A 23,383-nucleotide genomic window follows, 5' to 3' on the forward strand; every position below is an offset into this window, starting at 1 on the left:
AATCGTTAATCCAACAAATTTTTTTATAAAACCAATAAAAAACCGTTAACCCAATAACCCAATAACATTTTTATCGGTTTGGTTTATCGGTCGATTCGATTTTTGCACACCCCTAAACATGTGTATTTTGTATCTCTTATACAAGCATCTATTAGTATATCGCTTATTCCATTACTTAGCGGCTCTTGTAATGATAATAGTATGTTTTGTTTTTCTCATTTCTGTAAAGGCCTATTTATTTATTTTGTATTTGTTATGATCGAATCTATACTAATGGCTCGCTAATCTCATTTATGTTCTCTTTTATCATCTATACAACTTGGTGGTTTGACTTACTTACTGGATAGATTTTAGTAAGTGTCATCATAATTCAATTTCGAATCGTGACATTTTATCACCAAAACAACTTCAATTCTCAAATATTATTTTTTCACTTTAAAATCAATCTCTCTCTCTATGCGTATATACATACATATATATATATATATTTATTTATTTATTTATTTATTTATTTATTTATTCTTTTTGCTTCACAATGAAACATAGTCAAACGCATACTTAGATTAACACATTCTTACGACGTCGTCCAATGAAGAGAAAACCCTAAAAATCTTGGAATATAAAGTTGGTGAAGACAAAAAAGGCTGCAACCCCATTTGAGAGAGAAGATAAGATGCAGATCTTCGTGAAAACCCTAACGGGTAAGACGATAACCCTCGAAGTTGAATCCAGCGATACCATCGACAATGTCAAGGCCAAGATTCAGGACAAGGAAGGTACTTAAATTATTATTATTATTATTATTATTATTCACCTCGATTTCTTATACTATCTACTGTTTGTGTACTTGGATTGTAGTATTATTATTCTGCGGCTATCTGTTGTTTTCTTTTATTATCAATTATCTCTTGTACTTCCATTACGTCCTTTCTGATCTTCCGGGGTCTATTTACTGCACTCCAATTTGTAGTAATACACTTGGTATGTTGTTGTTGTTGCTTCTAATGTTTGAGCTAATTTAAAAAATAAATTGAGGGTAGGGGAAGTGGGAATGAGGGAGGGGATTATTAGGTGGAGGATTGAACCTTTGCTAATAAGGTGAAAATTTAGATAGATAATTAACTGAGTTACTAAGATTCTTGTTTTGGTATTTGAGCTGTGGAATTGAAATGAAATGATATTCAAATGGAACAAAGAATGAATGTAAATGATTCATATAACTGATTTCAGTTAGTTAAGATTCGTATCTCTTGTATGAACTTATTTATGGGGTTTATGTAGGTATTCCACCGGACCAGCAGCGACTGATCTTTGCTGGTAAACAGCTTGAAGATGGGCGTACACTGGCGGATTATAATATCCAAAAAGGTTTGTGTTTGATTGGCAATATAAACTATTGTTTTATTGTTTTAGCGTGCTTCTTGAGTAAATTTATTTTGTATGAAACAGAGTCGACTCTGCATCTTGTTCTGAGGCTCCGTGGTGGGATCATTGAACCATCGCTTATGGCATTGGCAAGGAAATACAACCAAGATAAGATGATTTGCCGCAAGTAAGTTCTGCATTTAGCACTTTTATTGACTTATTTCTATCATTTGATGAAATCTACACTTCGGAAATTATCATTTGGTTGGTTCTTCCTGCTCCCTTTGAGCTTGGAAACTATTAAATTATTATCGGAAGATGTGTTTGTTCCATTTAAACATGAACTCCTTAAAATGGTCTGTTCAAGAATTCTTTTTTTTTGTGGTAAAATCATAGCCCTTTATGAATGCGAGCTTAAATGGCATTTGGGTGTAATTAGTCCTGTCTCTTGCCATTGATGGTAAATAAAGAGAACTTCTATCGTGGGCTGAAGTGGAGATAAATTTGAAGGTGGTGGATGGGAAGCCGTGGGTTGGGTTTTAGTTCAGTTAAAAAAATCCAGTGTAGAGAACAGGAAACTAACAATATTAATAGCTGTTTTTTCTCTGATTCTAGCTTGCAGACTTTGGAGCTCTGTGCTTGGCTAAAGGAAAATTGAGGTTCTTGGAAGGCATCTAATGTGTGAAAATCTACCAAATATTATCTGCTATCAACTATGTTTCTAGATTCCCCCACTTAGCCATTTTACACATTTGTGTTCTAATATTTTTTTAACTTATGGGTTTATCACGAGAATGTAGTTAGAATATGATGTACTGACTTATTTATTTTGAAATGGTAATATGGTATACGGAGAATCTGTTGTTTGCTCAAGAAACTGTTGAACACGTTAGTCTTCACTTCAGTCATTGTTATATAATTTAAGGGCACACATGTATCCAGAAATCCAGTTTATAATCACATTTTTGCTGCATAGGTGCTATGCTCGTTTGCATCCTCGTGCTGTGAACTGCAGGAAAAAGAAATGTGGTCACAGCAACCAGGTAACTTCTTGAGAATTTTCTGCAAGATTTTGCATCTTGTATGTTGTTCAACTTGACTCCATAATCTAAACTGTTTCTATTATTACTTGCTTTGCAGTTGAGGCCAAAGAAGAAGATCAAGTAGACAGTCAGTTGTATTTCCTGTCAGGATGTTATGTCAATTGCATGATTTTGTAGTTCTATGTTTAGCTCACATTTTGGTGGATCTATTGTTATCTGTTTGACTCTGGCACATTTGCTTCAACTCCAGTTTCAATTATAACAAGAGTGTAGTGCTCGTTTTGAGTTTCTTATGATTATCAGCTGTGTTTATTATTCTTCATCTTCTCAACAATTTCTTGATCGAGTTCAGTTGATTCTTTGGTGTGCATGTGTTCTATTCTTAGCAGCAGTAAATGACTAGTTGAGGGAATGTTGATACGTGTGCCGTGATCCAAGTGTCCAAAGTTTTTACCTCCATGGACACATTACACCTGTGCACAAAGCTACGTTGCAGATATTTGAGAAAATGCTCTATCGAAAGAGCAAATGATCTGTGAAATAGTCCAAATGTGTATATTGTATTGTTTTACTCATTTTCATTGCCTTCTCCAAGTATATGAAAAGTATCTATTATTATGTGAAGTTATCACTTTGTCTGAAATACATTTTGGATCATCTTCTGTGGAGAATCAAGAGCTGCATTTTCTAATTGGAGAAATTCATCAGAAGTGAGTTGCCAACCAAGGGCTCCTAGATTCTCTTCAGCTTGTTTTACAGACTTAACTCCAGGTATGGGGATTGTACCCTTGCATATACACCAGTTGATAGCTACCTGCATTGTGACTTTATGTTAATAGCCTGCAAAGGGAATAACTACCAACATGCAATGGTAATGTGAGAGTAGTATGAGTTTGTGCATAATATGAATGGATTATAACCAAGCATAAACAACAGTGCCTCTAATTATTTGATTGAGAGGTCAAGTCGTCAGCTTATGCTGAAATACTCTTATCCTATACTTCAGCCATGGGAAACATAATCCATACAGAGAACTCCATGGATAGACTATATATACTCTGCCCGTCCAGTAGGTTGAATCTATCTCTAGCAATGGTCAAGTCATTTTTGCAACCCTTTTCATCCTGCTAATCCTTCAATGAATACTTCTTCCAATGAAGAGAGTATCTGAGACAACAGTAGCAGACAGAACTAATACCGTACAGATATGATGAAATGGAAAGACTTTTTTCCAGTTAACATACATCTTTGAACTTCACAATTGTGAGCGAGCAATTAGACTGGAACTGTTAAGTCGATCACCCAGATTCTTTCAAAACTTTGCGGAGGTTTGTAGCTTGGGAAAACAATGTGAGCATAAGAATGAGCTAAAGTATATCCACACAGCTTATTGCAAAGTAGACCTCTTTCCTGTTAATTTTGGTGCCAAGTTCAAAGGGAGTAAAATTGTAGTGAAAAACTCCACTCTCAAAAGATTGAGAAAGATCCTACTAGATTGTATTGTGAATCCAATACAACATGGAGACATGCCTCCACTTTGCAAAGAATAACATTCAAAAATTACTGGAGGTCTGTAACTAGAAGAAGCAACTAACCCAGGCTAAATGAAGTTATAAAGGTGGGAGTTAAATATCAAGGAACAATGCTCATACATAGTTCATACAAGGCAAACGTAGGTGATGGAAGGTTACCCTAGTGAATACAAGTGCATCCCATACGGCAAATCAAACTAATTTATTCAATGTAACCTAGCGTGGTCTATTCAGAACATCCCTTCTCAGAACAATCCTAGTTACAAACAAATTACCTATATCCTTTTTTTTTTTTTTAAAAAAAAAAACGAATTACCTTGTATAGAAACACCTGCAAACAAACTCAAACAGTTTCTTATTGTCCCCCACCCTAATATAAACTGCCTGTTGCACCCATTTCCACTAAAGTTCCAGGCTAGAACAGCATGTTGGCATTGGAACCAAGTAAGAATCTGGTGCCAAAACCTCTTTAAGACGGTGCACTCAAAAACCAGGTGTCTGGTGCCAAAACCTCTTTAAGACGGTGCACTCAAAAACCAGGTGACGGGCAGTCTCTTGTTGATTGTTGCACAGTGCACAGGTACCATCAATACTCAATACCCCAGTTCGGCAATTTATCCTTCGTTCCAACTTCCAAGTCTCTCCAGCAGGGCCAGCCATTGTATGAATACCTGTTTAAGCTGTGCTGCATTATGACACACTAGGCTCCTCCGTCTACACATTGTCTACTTACCCTACAGTGCTTTGTAGGCAGTTTCAATGTGCTACTTTCCCCTCCTTATGTGTAATGAGTTGAAAACATGCTGCTAATTTCTGCCAGTTCTTCCTCATATTCAGCACTCCCCTAACCATCCAAGAAGTGTTATGTGGACCAAAATAGTAAATATGTCTTCTTCTTTATATAGTATGTATGAACCCAGGTAATCCAAAGTTTCTCCTTGTGTTGGCTTAAAGCCCACAACTGCTTACATAGAACAACCTCGTTCCATAATCCATATCTTCAAGTTCAACATATTTTGGCCACAACATCTTTTTCCCAAGCTACTCGAACCCTGTTTGAGAGGTTGTTTTCTCTTGTCCACAAATAGCTCCTATAGACTACTTCGATCAGTTTCATCACCTTTCGAGGGAGTAAAAAAAGTTGTGACAAGTAAGATTGTACTCCAAAAAGCACTGGTCTAATTAATTGTAGCCTGCTTGCATAAGACAGACCTCTTGCTCTCCAAGAGGTGATATTGGCTGTAATCTGAATTACCAAGGGCATGCACTGTGAGACAGTGAGTTTCTTAGTTGATTAATGGACTCCTGGGTATTTGAAGGGAAGCTTCCCCAACTCAATCCTAGGAAAGCAAATATATGCTCCTTTGTCTCCAAGTTCCACCTCCAAAGAATACTTGACCTTTTGTCAGATTAGCTTTCAAACCAGAGGCCCCAGAGAACATTTCAAACCCGTCTTTAAGCAATTGTACAGATCTCACATTACCTCCCGCAAACAATAGCAGATCATCCACAAAACAGAGGTGTGTGATCCCTAGTTTTTGACATCTAAAGTGGGTTAAAATCAGGTTCATCCTTCAAAGTTGCTAGACACCTATTGACATATTCCATTTGGAGGACAAAACATGGGCCCGCTGCATAGAGACAACAACAACATACCCGGTGTATTCCCATAAAGTGGGTCAAAGTTTACTTAGTCCATACCACTACCTCAAATGAAGTCTGAGAGGTTGTTTCCGGTAGACCCCCAGCTCAAGACAAATAACATTATAACAAACATAGAAATATAAAAACAAACAATAAAATGAGATAACACACCATTAGATAATAAAAGAAAAAGACACCCATCGGATAGACTATTTATCCGAAATCACAAACATCATCAAATCATTAAGAACAAGAAAGTACAAGACACACGCACAACGCTATGACTACAGGAACAACTACAAATAACGCACTCTTTACTACTAGTACGGACGCATTCCTACCCACTAATCCTCTACCCTAATCCATGTCCTCCACACCTTCCTATCAAGGGTCATGTCCTTCGTAAGTTGTAACTGCTCCATGTCATGTATAATCCCCCTGCATAAGCCCCTTGTTATACATTAATGAGGCGACGGCTGATTGTTTGGTAATTCATGTACGGAGCCACAATTTACAGTGTATGATGACTCACTTGCTGGTTATTTGATTATTCATGTCGACGTAGAGTCTTATAAAAAATTTGACAGGTCAAGACTAGCAGAATTAGTATCATGGGTACCAAGGTACACCAACTTAAATATCCTCTTTTTTTGTTTGTTTTCATGTTGTCCATCTATTGTTCATATTAAAAAGAGCATGCACCGGTAACTACATGCACACCGATTGCCTTGTGTTCACCATTTATGGCTTGGCTTTTTCTCTTTCCCCCCTCCCCCACCCCCACCCCCACCCCCACCCCCCCAACCTCCTCCTTTAATGGGCAAATGCTTGTCTTTTCTAAGAACAGATAATAGCAGCTGAGATTTGTGTACCTTCTTTCAGTCTCTTAATTCATTTGAGTTTCTAAAGAAAGCGGTAGCTGAATTTACAGGAATTTCATGTTCCGTATGTGCTATTAGCCATGATGTGACTGTCAAGCAGGTCTAACATCAAGCTTAAGATCAAAAAATAGAGGCTACCTAGATGTAAAATAACTCCAGCGCAGTGCTTTGAGTTATTGCAAACACCAAACTATATGAAAGGCCTATTAGATGAGAATACTGAACCAGCAATGAGATATTGAGATACAGTGGCCGCTTGTTTGTATGAATAGAGCTGAATAGAAACTTTTTGTAACACATGGAAAGAGCATTCCACTAAAATTTCAAGAAGCGTTTACCTGTGGTATTGTTTTCCGACGACGTCGAGCTATTTCTCTCAGTGAGGTAAGTAGAGGCTCCAATCCAGGCAGAATTTGTCTAAAGAGTAGTCCCCTACAAATGGTGTTTTACGTTGAGACAAGAATCAAATAATCGCTTGAGCTGTACTGGCTCCTTTACTAGTCACAAAAAATTCAACTTGAAAAGAAATTGAGTGCGTACCTTGGTCCAGGTGGAAGATTAGAGGGCGTATATTTACCAGTGAGCATACCAAGACCCAGAGGACTGTATGCTATGACCCGTATGCCTAAAGAATCACATATATTTTTTATTTCCATCTGATCACTTCCCATGCTCAGCAACGAAAATTGTACCTGATGTTGGAGAGCTCACTGGCTTAGGATTTTGACACCAAAGCAAGCAATGATTGGAATTAATTTATAAACAATTTGGTCATGTGGAATTTGATGACCACTAAAAATGCTTGAACATTAGAGGGGATTGTCTCTTTTTTGGGCGGGGGGGATAAAAGTGATATTAAGGCTAGCTTTGGTGACATCAAAAAATCAACCGGATACCTGCTACCTCATGACCATGTAAGTCGTCAGTAATACCTATGTTGCTCGGACTCGTCAAAATGTCAATGGGTACGTGTTGGATTCGTCAAAGGTAGTGTGCTTTTGAAGAATCCGACTCTGGTGCGGCATTTAAAGTGAATAGTCCGCACAAGTTAGAGTAATACGCTTCATTTTCTTTAGACTTACCAGACTGTTTGTTTTTACCTCATTTAAACAACAGAGCCACACCCAGTGTAAATCTTACTTGAGCATTGTACATGTAACAAAATTGTATTTGCTTCTGAAAAGAAAGCTAACTGCATACTTCATAGTAAAGTAAGAAGAAGACTCAACACCTGAGCTGAGCGCAAAGGAACTCCTCGGTCATCAAGATATTTGTGTATTTTCAGCAGCTGCTTTGGTCCATAGTTGCTCACCCCAACTGCACGAACTAAACCCTGCACGAATGGAGAATTGTGAATCCCTCAAGTATTTTATCCATCAGAGAAAATGAAGACCAGATTCAGCAGAACGTCAATTCAGAATTGGTTTTAAGAATGACAGGAAGACCAAAATGTTGATCTCCCCTCACAAATAATATTCAAACAATGCAAGCGATCCCAGTTAAATACTTTTTGAGTTAATGGTAACCTTCTCGTACATAGCAACTAAACCATCCCAAAGAGCTCGTTCCTGCAGAGGTGCATAATTTGCAGTTGACCAGTGCAATTGCCCTATTCCAATTTGCTCAAGTTGCATCCTTTCCTGAGAAGACCTGTTACAAAGTTCTATTTAAGAAAATCATCTTGTTGCTCCATAAAGAAAAACTAAATTATGAGCCTAAAGTTTTTGTAAAACCTTGTAGTAGTAGTAGTAGATAACACAATAGATAGAGTAGTAATTTAGTGCATTTCTGACAGACATGTAATCAAATGAAAATTCTACAATAGGTATTTCCCCCCATAAAACTGAAGTTTTGATTTTCTGATTATCAGTATGTTCAGAAATCAGAAGAAATGAGGATGAACAATACTTGCAAGCATTCACAAATTGTCCAGGTGTTAGGCGCCATGGGTATGCTGCAAATTTTGTTGCAATCACAATGTCATTCTTTACTTGCTTGTCTCCTGAAAACATAATAAGTCAAAAAACTTAAAAAAGCAAAAGAGAATGTGGATAGCGACGACAAACTAACTGAGAACCAAATGACAGTTTAGCCAGCTACTGTCCCTATGTTACTTCTCTTCCTATTTCACTAAGACTAGAAGGTATTATTTTAACTCAAAAGTTTAAGAATGTTGCAGGTTTACAAAATTTCTGAGAGTAGCAAACAGTTCTTCAAAACAACACACGAAAAACATGAAAGGTTAAGAAGCTAAACTAAGTTCAATGCTGCTCTATTTTTTCATAAATATGAAGCAATTAGGACCAAACGTAAGTGTCCCCTGACTGGATCACTCGAATCGCTAATGTAATTCTACTCGAAGTTCCTAAAGAGAATAGACTTAAAGCATCCAAGGAGAACTGGGCACGAACAACAACAATATACATACCTAGTATAATTCCACAAGTGGGGTCAGAGGAGGAGTATATAGGTTGTAGATTTACGCAGACCTTACCCCCACGTTTGCTGGCACGAGGCCTAGACACCACGGTTGTTAAAAAAATGTATATAATTGGCTATTCAAAACTTGATAATGACTTAGCCCGTGAGATATTCAAAAGCAAGAACTGTTTCATTTATGTAATGACACAGAGAGTTCCATACATGAATATTACTAGTACAACTTTTACTGAGAAACAAGAAGAAAGCAATGTGACCTGGAAACTCGCGAATGAATTGTCCAAGAAGTTTCTCACTTTGTCCATTCAACTTTCCAGTTCCATAAGAATCAGCTGTATCAAACAGGTTAATGCCATTTTCAACAGCAAGATTGAAAGTTCGCTGAAGTTCAGAGTCCATAGAATCTTGATAACCCCAGAGAAGTTGATTGCCCCATGCCCAAGTACCAAACCCCATTGGAGATACTGTCAAAGGTCCCATCTTTACCTGTAAATACAACTGATCAGTTAACCTTTATTTTCTCAAAAAAATCCGTGTAGCCTAAGAAAAGGAGATGAAGTACTCCCTCCGGCCATCTTTACTTGTCCATTATTAACTTAGTATACACCTTAACTAAACAATAAATAATAAGAGTAGTTAACTATCCTTTTGAATATTATAAATTTAATGTTTTCTCTATTCTTTTTTTCAAACTGAACAAGTATTATTAGATATATATTTTTGATATAATGGACAAGTAAAGAACAAATGGAGTAAAAAGTAAAAAGTACCTTTTGCCATGGCCAGAAACGGGGAAGTTTGAGGGATTTGAAGAGAGATGAAGATGGAAGAGGATCAGTTGTAGAATTGCTGCATGTTGTTATGTAAGCAATGGATTTTGAAGCTGAGAGGGAGACAGCCATTGCTTCCTTTGTGAGAAAGGACAACTGATAAGGTTGGGTTACTTCCAACTGTTCTATGCATTTGGATAAAACGGGTATTTTCAGTTGCAATAGGGAAAAATATAAATTATACAAATAGGAAAGAAAAATAACAATTAGACCAATGGAAAAAAGAAAAAGAAAAATCAAACCAATAGGGGAAAAAAGGAAAAGAAAATGACGGCTGTGGGATTTGAACCCACGCCCTTTCGGACCAGAGCCTAAATCTGGCGCCTTAGACCACTCGGCCAAACCGTCTGTACGTTCTAAACGGATATCCTATTAATATTTAACTAGTTGTGTTTCACAAGTCACAAAGGATTGCTCCTTTTTTTCTCTTTTGGGACATTTGTGTTTCTAGTTCCTTAAACGTGAACAAACTATGATTTTGGTGCTTATCTAAATATAATAACCTTTAATTATTATTTGTGCACATTGTTCATGATTACAGAGGCGGAGCCAGAATTTCAAGTAAAGAGTTTAATATCAAAAAAAAAACTAAATCGAAAGGGGGATCAACACCTACTATAACCATATAAAAAATAATTATAATAATGTATAAATAGAATATTTTTCAATCGAATGAGGTTCGGACGAACTTCCTAAAGAGGGTTGACTGCCTCTGCATGATTACACTTTTTAATTACACATATTTTATGTTAAATTTGTATTTTTGACACTTCATATTTGAGGATAATATAGTTTTACAAATAATCAAAATGCCATATTACTTAATTATTACTCTTATATCCTCGCTTTTATTCGTCCTCACAGGGTACAGTTGAAATATTGTGAAAAAATTCTATCCCTTAATGACTTACACGTGGTTATTGATACAATTGGCTTCACCGAGATCATTAACTTTCCAAGTACAAAATTAATTTTGTGTGGGTCCTCATTTGTGTCGTTTATAGGATTTCTTCTTGGTCTTTATTTGATTTCATTTTTTCTAATAAATGATTTCATTTGTATATATGATGTTTTTATTTTTACATTTATATTGTCTTATATTATGATGTTTTTAATTTCTATATTCAGTTTAAAATAAAACATTTATTTATGATTAAAAAGATACCAATTTTCTTTCAAATTTACTCTTATTTTAATAATGAGTTTTTACATAACCAATAAATTATATTAAATATTTTATTGATGAAAAAAATATTTCATTCGTTTCATATTAGTTGATCATTTTTCTTTTATACGCATGTTAAGAAATCATAAATAAGAAGATAATTTTACTAATTCACTTCACCTTTAAAGAACTTTTTGAAAACTTTACAAATAAATATGAATATCAATATGTGACGGAGGGGGTATAAAATATGTACCATTAATTAAGAGTAATTTGGTGAAAACACCTACACGAACAAGTGTGACTTTCTTAAGAAATATGCTCAAGATAAAAATATTATTTTGTGTAGAGCTGAGCATACTATAAAAGTAGTTTGGTTTTGTTTAACTTTAATTCCATTGCATGCATGACTTTTTTTGTAAAATAAAAAAAGGGTAAACAACTTAAATCCCAACACTTTGCTACATAATTACTCTCTTTCCCAATTTTTATATTAATTACTTAAAATCCTAGACATGATATATAAGTTTGGTTCGGATACATAACCGAAAGATACATAACTATCAAACTAATTGACTATAAAAAGGGAAAATAACAATAAAAGAGTAAATAATTGAGCAATTAATGCGATTCTAATTGAGCAATTATATCTCTTTAATTCCTCCATCACAAGCCTTTTATCTTTTCCCTTATACTGCAAAGCTTCCTCTTTAATCTTTCAATAGCTGTAACAATAATTAAAAATAATAAATAATTAAATTCCAAAAATAATTTAGAAAATTAAAAAAACAAAAGAAAAAATGAAATTTACTATGTATCAGAAGCAATGATATATCTCATACATAAATAAAGTTCAAATAAAGTTGAATGTATCAGATGAAAAAAATACAAATCAATTTCAACATTTACTATGTATCAGAAGCAATGATATATCTCATACTTATGTATCATACTCATAATATTTAATGTATCAGGTGTAAAATAAAATAAAACTCACATACAATTTTCAGCAAGTATCATATAAATCTAAAAATTTGACAAAATTAGATCTATGTATCATAATAAGTATATTACATGTATCATGTATAAAATTGAACCATAATCACATATGTGTTGTATTATGTATCATAAAATAATAACCTTGAATCTATGTATTAGATGCAGTATATTAAATGTATCAGATGCAGTATATTGAATGTATCATATCTATAAAGAAACAAAAATCACATGTAAAAATTTATGATGTATCAGAACGCATGCATTGTCACGAAAATTGATTTTTTATAACTTACTTCTTCCTCTTTACAAATGCAATAATCGATAACTTCTTCATCATAATAAGTATATTACATGTGTTACCATTTCCAACAACTACTTCATTTAACATGATAATGAAATTGTGGAAATTAAAAAAGAAAGTTAATGGTAAAAAGATGGAATTGTTAGATTTAATTTAATAGATGAAACATGGTAGAAATTCAAGAAAAATTAATGAAAATTGTAACTTGAATATTGAAGTAGAAGATGAAGATGAGAACATGGTGAAAATTCAAAATAGGTGAGTTGAGAAAATTGTGGGATATAGTTCCTAATTTTTGGGCTTGATTGCCTATCTTCCTACTTTACTTTCTTCTTAATTATTAGATTTTTCTTTAAAACATATTCAATTATCCACAACGACAATATATTCAGTATATTCATATAAGTGGAGTTGGGGAGGGTAGAGTGTACACATTGTATCGCTATCTCACAGATAAGGTGGAGAAGTTGTTTTCGATATACCCCTGACACAAGATAAAAATAATTTATGAAAAAACATAATATAAGAATGTCAATCAATAGGTAGTGACAAAATAACCGTTTAAAACAAAAATAAAATAATCACAGAATGATATCACAATCGATCTACCTGAAATAACAAACATCATAAACACCCTAAAACAAAAAGTTACATGGCTATGCACTATTAAAATATATTCAATTATATGAAAAAATTTAAATAATTATACAAATGTATCAACAAAATATGATCAACAAAATATGGTTAAAAATATGACACATATTAAACTTCTTTAATGAAAATATTACTGATTTTATGTTTTGAGTTTGGGTCTGGGCTTAGCACGGGCCTCCAGTAACTAGTATTATATATAAGTGAGGATGGTCAAATTTGGTAGTCCTCACAATAAATATAATAATATTAAATTTTTTGTGTTGGTACAAATTGCTATAGGTGGCCTATTCTCAATTGTATTATTTTTCTTTTTAATTCATTTCCAAGTGGACATTTTTAATTGGTGTATCCTATTGATATTTTAAATGATTTTTGTTATATTTTCTTGCACCTCCACCATTTACGTTCATATCCTACTATAATTCTTACTTAGTCTATTTCTTTATAGGTGTTATTTTTTGTGATTTTGTTCCTAAATAAATATACATTTAAATTTTTAAGAGTAGTTTGATCATAATCTTTTTAATATATCTCTGAGTTTAAATATAATAATCAATGTAAATTTAAAAAGAGATATAATTTAATTAAGAGTGAGTTGGTAAAGTAATTTTTAAATTTTTAGAAGTGAAAAGTTTATTAAAGGGTGTGTCCAAATCAAAAGGAGCACTTATTTAGAAATGGTTGAAGTATTATTTTTTTTTGATTAAAAATGCATTTTAGTGAACTAATTCTATCAATGATGCTTTAAAATTGTAAATTTAATTACAATTACTTATATAGTTATTTAATACTAAGAATAATATGGATAAAAGAAGTACTATAATACTCGCTTAATTTGTTAAAATGGGACCAGTTGAAACATCTATTTTTGATATGAAGAAACATCTACACAAGCATTTGTTGAATCAAGTTTTTTAATTATTTAAATTAAATTCTATCATTATTTATAAGTTAACTTTATTGATGTTATCCTACAACATTTGCGGTATTAAATATTTATTATATTACTTTAAATGTAGAATTATTTTTTTTGTAATAATGAGTTAATTAATATAAGTTTATTAGGATAAACTTAATGAAAAAGAATTGAGAAAAGAATGATGAAATTAATTTAACATAAGATAAAACTCGATTTGAATCATTAAAGACTTTAATCTCCAAAATTACCACTAAAGTAAAAAAGCAAAATACTAATGGTGCATGCATGTGTTTGAAACTAAAACGAAAATCTAAAATAAATTCTGAGAAAAAAAATATTCTTTCAATTTACAAAAAAAAAATTTAAAATTGATTAATATTAGAAATATTGAGATATGTTCGAACTACCTGTATGATACAAGTCAAATGGCCACCTTAGCTTTTGAAGACATCCTGCGAGGCCAACACAAGAAGAACTCAATTGTGGTCACATTGAGGGCACGGGAGCACGCATGGGGGACCCATTTTAAGCCCACAATAGAACAATCCCATGTATGGAAAGTTGCTTGGAAACTTGCCTTGATGAGATGCCCGAGAGGTCCAAGTGTTGAAGAATAATTGTGAAGACCAAAAAGACTCAAAGAAAATCATATGTTGAAGTGTGAAGAAGACCACATCAAAACACTACATGATCACCCATTCATTAAGGGTGTAATGGTCTTTTTATCTTTTTCTTTACACTCCATAGAAGCCCCTTTTCATTAAGGACATTTTTGTCATTAAGTTGTAATAAGTATAAATAGACCTATTAGCTTCTATTTTTCTTAGACTTTGATGAAATTGGATATTATTCTTAGATTGTAGCTTTAGTCTTGTAGTTTTAGCTCTCAAACCCGAAATTGGTTCCTTGAATACATTTGAAGTTAGGGTTTCATTTGTATTGGGAAATTTAGCAAGAAAGGTATGCTTGAGGAAGAGTGTTTCCTTTGGGTCACCTAAGAGAGTGGTTTGATCTTACATTGGTGATGTGTGTTTGAAGGTTTGATACACCTTCTAGTGCTATTCATTGGTGGAAGTGAGGGTCTCTCTATCTATCTTTAATTTCATCCAATTCTTCTTCTTCATCTCCTTCTAGTGTGTTGTTTTCTCTTTGTGAACTTACTGATTTTTGTCCCTTTAGTGTCCATTTCGTGTTTGATAGTCCTTTAGGCTTTCATTTGGTATCAGAGCCTTGCTTAGGGTTGTTCCCACAACTCTAATCCTTGGTTTTAGTGTTCTTATATAGAAAATTTCATTAAAAAAAGAGTCAAAAATCACATTACCAAAAAAATTATGTGTTGTCTTGTGTTAGATCAGAATTTAGAGTCTTAGATCTACAAATTTTTACCTTGTTTGAAGGTTTCTTGTGTTAGATTCTTGTTCTCTAACACCTAGGGAGTCTAGATCTACTTTTAGATTGAAATTTGGTTGAGTTTGAGCTTAGATCCACCATGGCTATGGAGTTTTGAAGCTTTTTGTGCTATACACGTTTTTTTCTTGGTGATTTAGGCTTGATTTGTGGCTGAATTTTGGTTGGTTTAAGTTGTTTTGACATAAGGAACCTAGGGCTACAAAAAAAAACAGATTTGGAGCTCATTTGCTAGGTGGTCAAACTTGGTCAACGCTTGAATATTCATCTTGTTCATCCATGATCTTCATAACTTAGTGAAGAAGAGTATTCAAGGTTCTTGTTTGATCCAAAAAGGGGAAGAAAAAGTGTGAAAAAGTTGTTTGTCTAAAAGCATATTCAAAGAATATTTCATTCTTAAAAAAAAGAAGGGGACAAGAGGACAAACAAAGTACAAGTGCATTTATTAGGGGGGACCAATTCATTTCTCATCCATTTTGAAGCGTGAAAGGGTTCAAACTTGAACATTTTCCCTCCCAAAACCGAATTCTCTTCTTTCCTAAGGGTGTTTGGCTGAAAATAATTTTTGGAAAAATTAAAATTCTGAAGGGTGACAACCAACCACGTAGTGCCACGTCATCACTTGTGCTCAACCAAAGTTCGACCCTAAAATTAGATTTTTCTAGTTTCTAGTTTTTTTTATTCTAGTTTCTTATAAGTCAATTCTATCCCTAATTAGTAAGCTAGTAATTACCCACTAATTTCGTAATTAGATTAGAGTCCGTTGTTTCGCGTCTTCAATTTTTGTGTGCTTTTCTCGTTTTCAAGTCGTAGTATTTTTGTTGGTTCATGTTCGTGCATCACTTATTTTGAGTCGCTTCAAATGAAGATCCATTCCGATTCAAAGCTTCTCACCTCTCAAGTAACTTGCCAAGTATTACCGGTTCTCCAACACTTGTGAAGCCAAGTGTGAGGTGAGTTTGAGTGTGAGTGAAGTGAGGCTTTTGAACTAACTCGTTTGCTCATTTTGTAGGTTATTGTGCTTGCTATTTTTTGCACTTCGTAGGTACATTTTTCATGAAAACCGAAGGTACTACTTCCTAACCTTTGGAAAATGATGTTATGAGAGCTTTGATGGCCCAAATGGAGGCCTTGAGTCGAGAAATGAAGAGCGGAAATGATGCTATAAGGAGTGATATGGATTCAATGAAGGGTGACATGATTAGAATTAGAGCGAGGGTTGATAGACTATGTCTACCAAAATCTCCACAATTTCAAACACCTCAAGTCCAAAGATCCTATACTTCACAAAACCAGCCACTAAACCCAGATGAAGAGGTGAAACAAGGGAGAAGACTTGACAAACTCCCTTGTGATGTGAGATTCTCAAAGGAGAAAGTGGACTGCCATGATCCGAACCAAGGCAAAGAAGAATATACTCAAGAACATAAAGGTAAAATAGCAAACTCATACACTTTTGTACATGTGGACGATGATTGTGTGGCTAGTAGCCCATTGAGCATGAGTGGTAGCTTATCTATTTGTGAGTTTATTGATTTTTTGCCTCTTGTTGATGATGTACTTGTTATGAGTGTGGATACACTAGTTGATCCTATTGATGACCAAATTGACTCTTCTTGTAAGATCAATTTAAGTCCACCTAGTGTTGAATGATAATACATCATATATTGATTCTTTGCTCCCTATGATGTGTACATATTGTGAATGTGGATACACTAGTTGACCCTATTGATGACCGAATTGACTCTTCTTGTAAGATCAATTTATGTCCACCTAGTGTTGAATGATAGTAAATCATCTTGTGGGAATTGTGTTGATCAACTTATGTGTGAAATTTGTCCACCACTTGAGGATGTATGTGATATGTTTAATGGATCTCAAGTGAGTGATGATGTTGAAAATTTTGATCAAATAAATAGGAGTAACCCCTTTAGCATAACCTCTAGTGAATGTTCTACTCTCGGTTTTGCTCATAGGGATAATCACGTGCTTGAAATATCTTTGATGCTTGATAGCGATCTTTTAGAGAATGGATTTGCCTATTCTATATCCTCTTCATGGATAGATCCTTCTCTCTTTAAGGATAATATCTTGTTTGAAGATGATGAGTTCACTCCTAATGAACCTAGTGGTGAGAATGAAGTTGAAGGTATGGCTTGTCTTGAAAGCTATAACTTATATACCAACCCACTATGGTGTGACAACATTCCTCCTAAAGAGGAAATCTCTTCTTGGAAGATGAGAGTAATCTTAAGGGAAGAGAATGTGAGGTCTTGGAAAGGAATGATCAATTGGGTGATGATAATTTTGACTTGCTTGAATTCTTAAGAAACCCAATAAGTGATTGTTCCTTGAAAATTGATTGTGGTTGTGATCCTTCGTATGACACCCCACCCATGTTTGATGACTATGAGGATGAATTACTTGCTTCTTGTGAAGACTTAAGTAATAATTTCTTTGACTTTGGTGGTATATGTATACTTGAGGGTACTTCTATAGAAAGGGAAGGTGTCCATTGCTTTGAAATTACTTTTTCTTCTACTACGTGTGATTTTATTGTTGAGAGTACTTATGGCGATGATGTTAAAAATAGTGGTGAGTACACACATGAAGATACCTTAGTAGAAGTTAACTTGAGTGATACCTTTCTTTACTCTCTACTTGCTTTTGATGACATGTATGCCATTATAGAGAGTAGGTTGTGTAGTTTGAGTGAAGCCTATTGGAAATGGGAGTGTTGTCTAGACCCGTGTCTATGGCCACTCTTCCCGTTTGATGCTGATGCACCCAACTTGTTGCTTGGTCTACATGACAAGCAAAGTATCAGTTTTGGCGAATTCCATAACCAAATTCTTTGTGCATCTTTCATTGAACTTTTAATATTTAATTTAAAGGATTCTTTGTTATATTACAAATATGTGCAACCTTGGCATGTTGAGATAATTTGTTGTGCTAACCCTAACCCTCATGTCATAAGGAGTTTGTATTTGTTTGTCCTCTCTTTGATTTTGCTAGGTTTGGATTCGAGGTCGAATTCTTTTCAAGAAGGAGAGGATGATACAAGTCAAATGGTCACCTTAGCTTTTGAAGACATCCTGTGAGGTCAACACAAGAAGAACCTAATTGTGGTCACATTGAGGGCATGGGAGCACGCATGGGGGACCCATTTTAAGCCCACAATAGAACAATCTCATGTATGGAAGGTTGCTTGGAAGCTTGCCTTGATGAGATGCCCGAGAGGTCCAAGTGTTGAAGAATAATTGTGAAGACCAAAAAGACTCAAGGAAAGTCATATGTTGAAGTATGAAGAAGACCGCATCAAAACACTACATGATCACCCATTCATTAAGGGTGTAATGGTCTTTTTATGCTTTTTCTTTATACTCCATAGGAGCCCCTTTTTATCAAGGGCATTTTTGTCATTGGGTTGTAATAGGTATAAATAGACCTATTAACTTCTATTTTTCTTAGACTTTGATGAAATTGGATATTATTCTTAGATTGTAGCTTTAGTCTTGTAGTTTTAGCTCTCAAACCCGAAATTGATTCCTTGAATACATTTGAAGTTAGGGTTTCACTTGTATTGGAAAATTTGGCAAGAAAGGTGTGCTTGAGGAAGAGTGTTTCCTTTGGGTCACCTAAGAGAGTAGTTTGATCTTACATTGGTGATGTGTGTTTGAAGGTTTGATACACCTTCTAGTGCTATTCATTGGTGGAAGTAAGGGTCTCTCTCTATCTTTAATTTCATGCAATTCTTCTTCTTCATCTCCTTCTAATGTGTTGTTTTCTCTTTGTGAACTTGCTGATTTTTGTTCCTTTCGTGTCCATTTCGTGTTAAAATAAAATTAAAATTAAGAATGGCAATAAGATAAAAAAAGTTTACAAATATAAAATTTAATATTAATTTTGGGTCCGGACTTAGCACGGGCCAAATGCGACTAGTATTTTTATATAAAAGAATTCAAATCCACGTTATTTTAAGGAAAAATTATTGTTTTTGGGTACACAATCTGTATGTTTATTCACTAAACTTCAACACTCATTCAATACTTTTTCAAGAACAGTTATGAAGTTTTTGAACTCCTTCAATACAAGTTCAGTACGAACTATCAAAGAAGTGTGTTATATTTAAAGAAACAAGATGAAGTAGAAATAAAGTCAAGTTCTCCGAATTCACGGAGTGTCCTTAAGAAAATATTCCCCTCAAGTACCCGAGGTTGCGGAATTCTTCCTCTCACGATAAGATGGCTTACAATCCGATAGTTGTGGTACCTCAAACTATCGGATATTTCGAACTCACTCAACGGCAGACGATCACAATGAGTTTTTAAAAGTAGAAGAGTGTTTTTCAATGCAGAAATTTTTCATACTACCTGATGAAAAAAATTCAGGTACTTATAGTCATCAAATGCCCCTTCGGAAAGGAAACAATGGTTCATGGAAGGGTGTATCATTTTGTAACAGTTATGTCTGTCCATTCGAAACAACATGTCTTTCTGAACAGTCACATTCTGTCGAACAGTCACCCCTTTTTCGAAACAGTGTGTTTTCCTAGAAGGAATGTGTCCTCTATTTTCCATTCACACCAATTGAACCCGACAAAAATAACATAAGCATTAACTTACCATATTTATACAAATCCCCATCCTTATAAAGTAAATACAAAAATTTCAACTAGTTATGTATCTTCATTGAATGTATGAGAAACTAATTATGTATCTTGGCAGAATCAAAATAAAAAATATATATATCAAAAGCTAATTATATATCTTTACAAAGAAAAAAATATATCTTATTGAATATATCGAGAGCTAACTACATATTCTGACAGATCCAATTGATCTTCCTCTAGTATGTGTTCCAGTTGGGAATTTATCCAATTTTCTTCTGATCAGTAAATTAAGTCATCCCCCCCCCCCCCCCCTCTCCCCGCCCCCCCAAAAAAAACAAAAAGACTTTCTTCCTTTCTAATATTAGTAGATTCTATGTATGAGTCGGTGCAATTTGCTTTGTTAAATTCTTAAACAATATTGAATCTTTATTACGGAGTACTAGTTACCCAATGGAGGGATGACAAAAAAATTATCTGCAGAAGAAAAAAGGGATATCCGATGATTTTGATACTCACCAGTATGGCAGTAAATTGTCAGCATTCCTTTTCCTTCAAAGTTTATTTTTTTTTAAATTACATCTTAGTCAGGAGAGATTATTGTTCTATTACCATCATTTGTCCCAGAATTGAAGATCTACACACTAACATCGATAAAGTTGTCTCCGTGTAAGCTATATATGTCACATGTTTAAGTAATAGAATCAATTAATGATGCTATATATGTCACATGTTTAAGCAATAGAATCAATTAATGATGTTTGCGTTAGGATAAACTGTATGCACCACACGATGCAGTCATTTCTCGGAACCTCTATGAATGCAAGACTTTTTGTGCAGCGGGTTGGCTTTTTCTTTTTCCCTGGGTGCAATATTTTTGCTAAGCTTTCTTATGAACAACAAAAAGGGCAGGAGAAATTTAAATCATGCATCTTGTTCATAAATTCACAAGCAAAGCCTCGGTTATTCTGCTACGACGACTCTAAAACTCGAATCATTTTAATAAAGCTACATTCTGATTCTCTGGGCACAATGAAAAGGAAGAAAAACAGATATATCTGAGATATAGATTCCTCCTAATCTACGTACTACTCTGGCTCTATTAATGGCGAAAAGGGAAGGAACATTTTGAGAAAGTTATGTACAATTGTGGGGCTCATTAAAAGTCCCACAACTTGGAATTGGAGATGCTACCTAAACCAACACACCAGTGTTCTAAAGAATTGTTGTCTCCTAATTCATCCAGGTTCCAAAACTCTGCTTCTTCTTTGGGAGTGAAGTGTTTGTCTGTTTCTTCTGTTGTTTCATCATCCTCTTCATTTACGCTTTTGTGTCCGAATCTTGAATTTGAACAACCCGCGCAATGTTTCAACTCTAATAAGTCTGTAAATCCATTTTCTGGACTTGTGTGCAATTCACTGTCTCTTGAATCTTGGCTTTTGCTGCCTCGAGCGAGTTTGTTTCCTAGCTGATCATTTAGTGTCTCCAACTGTTTGAATACAACAAAAATTTCATTAGTTTCCATGAGTTGTAGGGTGATGCAAAGAGTAGAAGATAGCAGTCCAAAGGAAGCCAAGGCAATTCAACATCTGTTATATATACGTAAAAGCTATTTCAACCTTGTTATTTTCGGGCAAAGGAAGTCAGGATGAACCACCTGAGTATGTCACTAGCAAAAAGGGAAAGAGAAAAAGTTACCTCAATGAGTAACCTCTCCTTTTCTATCTTCAAGGATTCGAATTGTGTATTTAAATGGTCAAATTTTGATTGAAGTATCCGATATTCGTGTTCCAATTGCTTCGATTTCCATCTAGCCCTTTTGTTCTGAAACCAAATTGCTACTTGGCGCGGTTGCAGCCCGAGATCCCTTGCCAACTGCAGCTTCTCTCTTGGCTCGATCTTTGTCCCTAGTTTAAACATGGACTCAAGTAACTTCACTTGCTCATCAGTAAACCTTTTTGCATTTTCACACTTCTTCTTTAAGGGTCTTTTGAAGTTTGGAGTCTCAGATTTTTCATGTTCTGATTCCATTACACTGTTGAGTTCCAGAAAGCGGTGAACGGTTTTCAATAGTTTAAGGATATTGTATTGACAGGAAATTGTGTTTAAAAATTGTTGAAATAGGTGTTGTTAACTATTATATAGTCATCCATGTAACAACTATCTCTTGTAGTTGCTTTCATTTGATGGGTACTTGTGGTTTGCTGGTTGTTTCAAGCCAATTGTATAAGAAGTCGTGTATCTTTTTCTAACCTATTTCTTTTGGACATTTTTGATATCTTTTTATCTTATTGATACCCTCCATCTGTGCATTGCTTTTTGTTGATATACTCTGTTAAATCATAAATGTATGAAATTGAGGACTTCGCTTAACATGTGATATTATCGACTTAAATCAAGTCTGCACGATTTTTTTCAAAAGACTATGTCATTAAGAAATCCTACATTTTAGCTTCTCAATTTTTCAGTTGTCAATGTAAAACTTTGTTTGCACGCTAACAAATAAGTTATATACATATAAGTTATATTTGTCATTTCAGTTGTCAACGTAAAATTTTGTTTGCACACCCAACAAATAAGTTATATGCATCGGTACATGTTATATTTGTCATACTTCAAGATTATCAGCTTGATTAGGGGCACTTATAGGAGGATGACAATTCTCACTTTTGAATGTAATTTCTATATTAAAAATGGTAATGTTGATCCTGTTTTTAATTGCCATACACGTGTGGTCTAAATATCGAAAACAAGATGTATATAAGTCATATGATCAGAAGAAGAAACTAGTGAATCTTTTTCTTTTTTTCTGGTAAATTTATATGTTAGATACCGTTATTTTTTAATCTTACACATATATAATTGTGTTGCCTTTGTTCAACATATATTCATAAATACATGTAAAATATTTTACACATAGTGAGAGATGTTTTAATTAAGTGGCTTAGATCTACTCTACTGTACATAAAGACAGTACGATAACGAATTATATGGTCGCCTAGTAGCTACAAAAAAAAATACTAGCTTTTTGGTTTCTTGTACTATTGATAATCATGAGGAGGAAGAAATAGCCAATTTTAGGACTTAGCTTCAAAAAAAGATTCCTATTTCTACTGTTGATTTCTTAACGTTTTCCTCTTTTACCATGTTTTGGTTTTTTTTTCATATAATTGTGGTACTTATGCATATCTCAACTAATTCTGTATGATATTGACTATCTTTCACCTGCATAAGTATTTGATAGTTTTGCTAATCGAAGCTTGGACAAATCGGAAAAGTTCACCTAGCGTCATTGCCTTTATTGACATTTGAACGTGAAATTTTAAAATTTTGATCACTAAATCACATTCATGAGTGCAACCCTTTTTTTACTTTTTATCTCGTCTTTGTAATTGAATTGTTTTGTTTGATTTTTGATGTGGTTACTTGTTCTTATTAGATTTGAAGTGTCTCCTATACTATATACAGGTGTCATGTGTTTTATGGTATCTTTTCTTTATTTTATCTTCTTTTAGCCGTGAATGTTGAAAATTTGTCCTTCTCACCAATCTTTTCATAATTGTGATAAGCTTGAGAAATTTAGATTTAGTGAAGA

The 23,383-nt window shown here is 34.2% G+C and overlaps 3 protein-coding genes and 1 non-coding gene across 5 annotated transcripts; 1 reads left to right on the forward strand and 3 right to left on the reverse strand.

The window, feature by feature from the left end:
- Positions 1-527: 527 nt before the first annotated feature.
- Positions 528-2,707, forward strand: LOC107863059 (ubiquitin-60S ribosomal protein L40). Of its 2 annotated transcripts, XM_016708810.2 has the most exons (5): positions 528-776; positions 1,282-1,368; positions 1,450-1,552; positions 2,342-2,408; positions 2,506-2,707. In XM_016708810.2, exons 1-5 carry the CDS (start codon positions 674-676, stop codon positions 2,530-2,532), a joined length of 387 nt encoding a protein of 128 aa, XP_016564296.1. In that variant the 5' UTR covers positions 528-673; the 3' UTR covers positions 2,533-2,707. The 2 variants fall into 2 exon arrangements, with proteins under 2 accessions (XP_016564296.1, XP_047265450.1); XM_047409494.1 differs by lacking the exon at positions 2,506-2,707 and having other exon boundaries at positions 600-776; positions 1,981-2,390.
- Positions 2,708-2,949: 242 nt separating this feature from the next.
- On the reverse strand, positions 2,950-10,018 carry LOC107863057 (pyridoxal reductase, chloroplastic). Its single transcript, XM_016708809.2, has 8 exons — positions 9,675-10,018; positions 9,162-9,390; positions 8,374-8,467; positions 7,992-8,115; positions 7,697-7,798; positions 7,006-7,157; positions 6,804-6,897; positions 2,950-3,222 (listed from the first exon to the last, which is right to left on the reverse strand). Exons 1-8 carry the CDS (start codon positions 9,804-9,806, stop codon positions 3,037-3,039), a joined length of 1,113 nt encoding a protein of 370 aa, XP_016564295.2. The 5' UTR covers positions 9,807-10,018; the 3' UTR covers positions 2,950-3,036.
- On the reverse strand, positions 10,003-10,082 carry TRNAL-UAG. Its single transcript has one exon. It is a non-coding gene; the product is annotated as a tRNA-Leu (tRNA).
- A 10,624-nt stretch (positions 10,083-20,706) lies between these two features.
- LOC107863056 (homeobox-leucine zipper protein ATHB-12-like) lies at positions 20,707-21,859 on the reverse strand. Its single transcript, NM_001324849.1, is given in 2 exon segments — positions 20,707-21,277; positions 21,487-21,859. Coding segments are annotated over 2 exon segments (663 nt in total). The 5' UTR covers positions 21,820-21,859; the 3' UTR covers positions 20,707-20,947.
- Positions 21,860-23,383: the final 1,524 nt, after the last annotated feature.

This window comes from Capsicum annuum, chromosome 3 (genome assembly GCF_002878395.1).
Source record: "Capsicum annuum cultivar UCD-10X-F1 chromosome 3, UCD10Xv1.1, whole genome shotgun sequence".
Taxonomy (NCBI): domain Eukaryota; kingdom Viridiplantae; phylum Streptophyta; class Magnoliopsida; order Solanales; family Solanaceae; genus Capsicum; species Capsicum annuum.

Bases quoted from the DNA above. Each gene is read 5' to 3' on its own strand.
- LOC107863057 (XM_016708809.2), bottom strand. From the start codon at position 9,806: ATGGCTGTCTCCCTCTCAGCTTCAAAATCCATTGCTTACATAACAACA. The intron at 8,116-8,373 runs GTATTGTTCATC...ACTTTGTAACAG, and splicing joins CAATTTGTGAATGCTTGCAA to GTCTTCTCAGGAAAGGATGC. The intron at 6,898-7,005 runs GTACGCACTCAA...CACCATTTGTAG, and splicing joins AATCTTCCACCTGGACCAAG to GGGACTACTCTTTAGACAAA.
- LOC107863059 (XM_016708810.2), top strand. From the start codon at position 674: ATGCAGATCTTCGTGAAAACCCTAACGGGTAAGACGATAACCCTCGAA. The intron at 777-1,281 runs GTACTTAAATTA...GGGTTTATGTAG, and splicing joins CAAGATTCAGGACAAGGAAG to GTATTCCACCGGACCAGCAG. The intron at 1,369-1,449 runs GTTTGTGTTTGA...TGTATGAAACAG, and splicing joins GGATTATAATATCCAAAAAG to AGTCGACTCTGCATCTTGTT.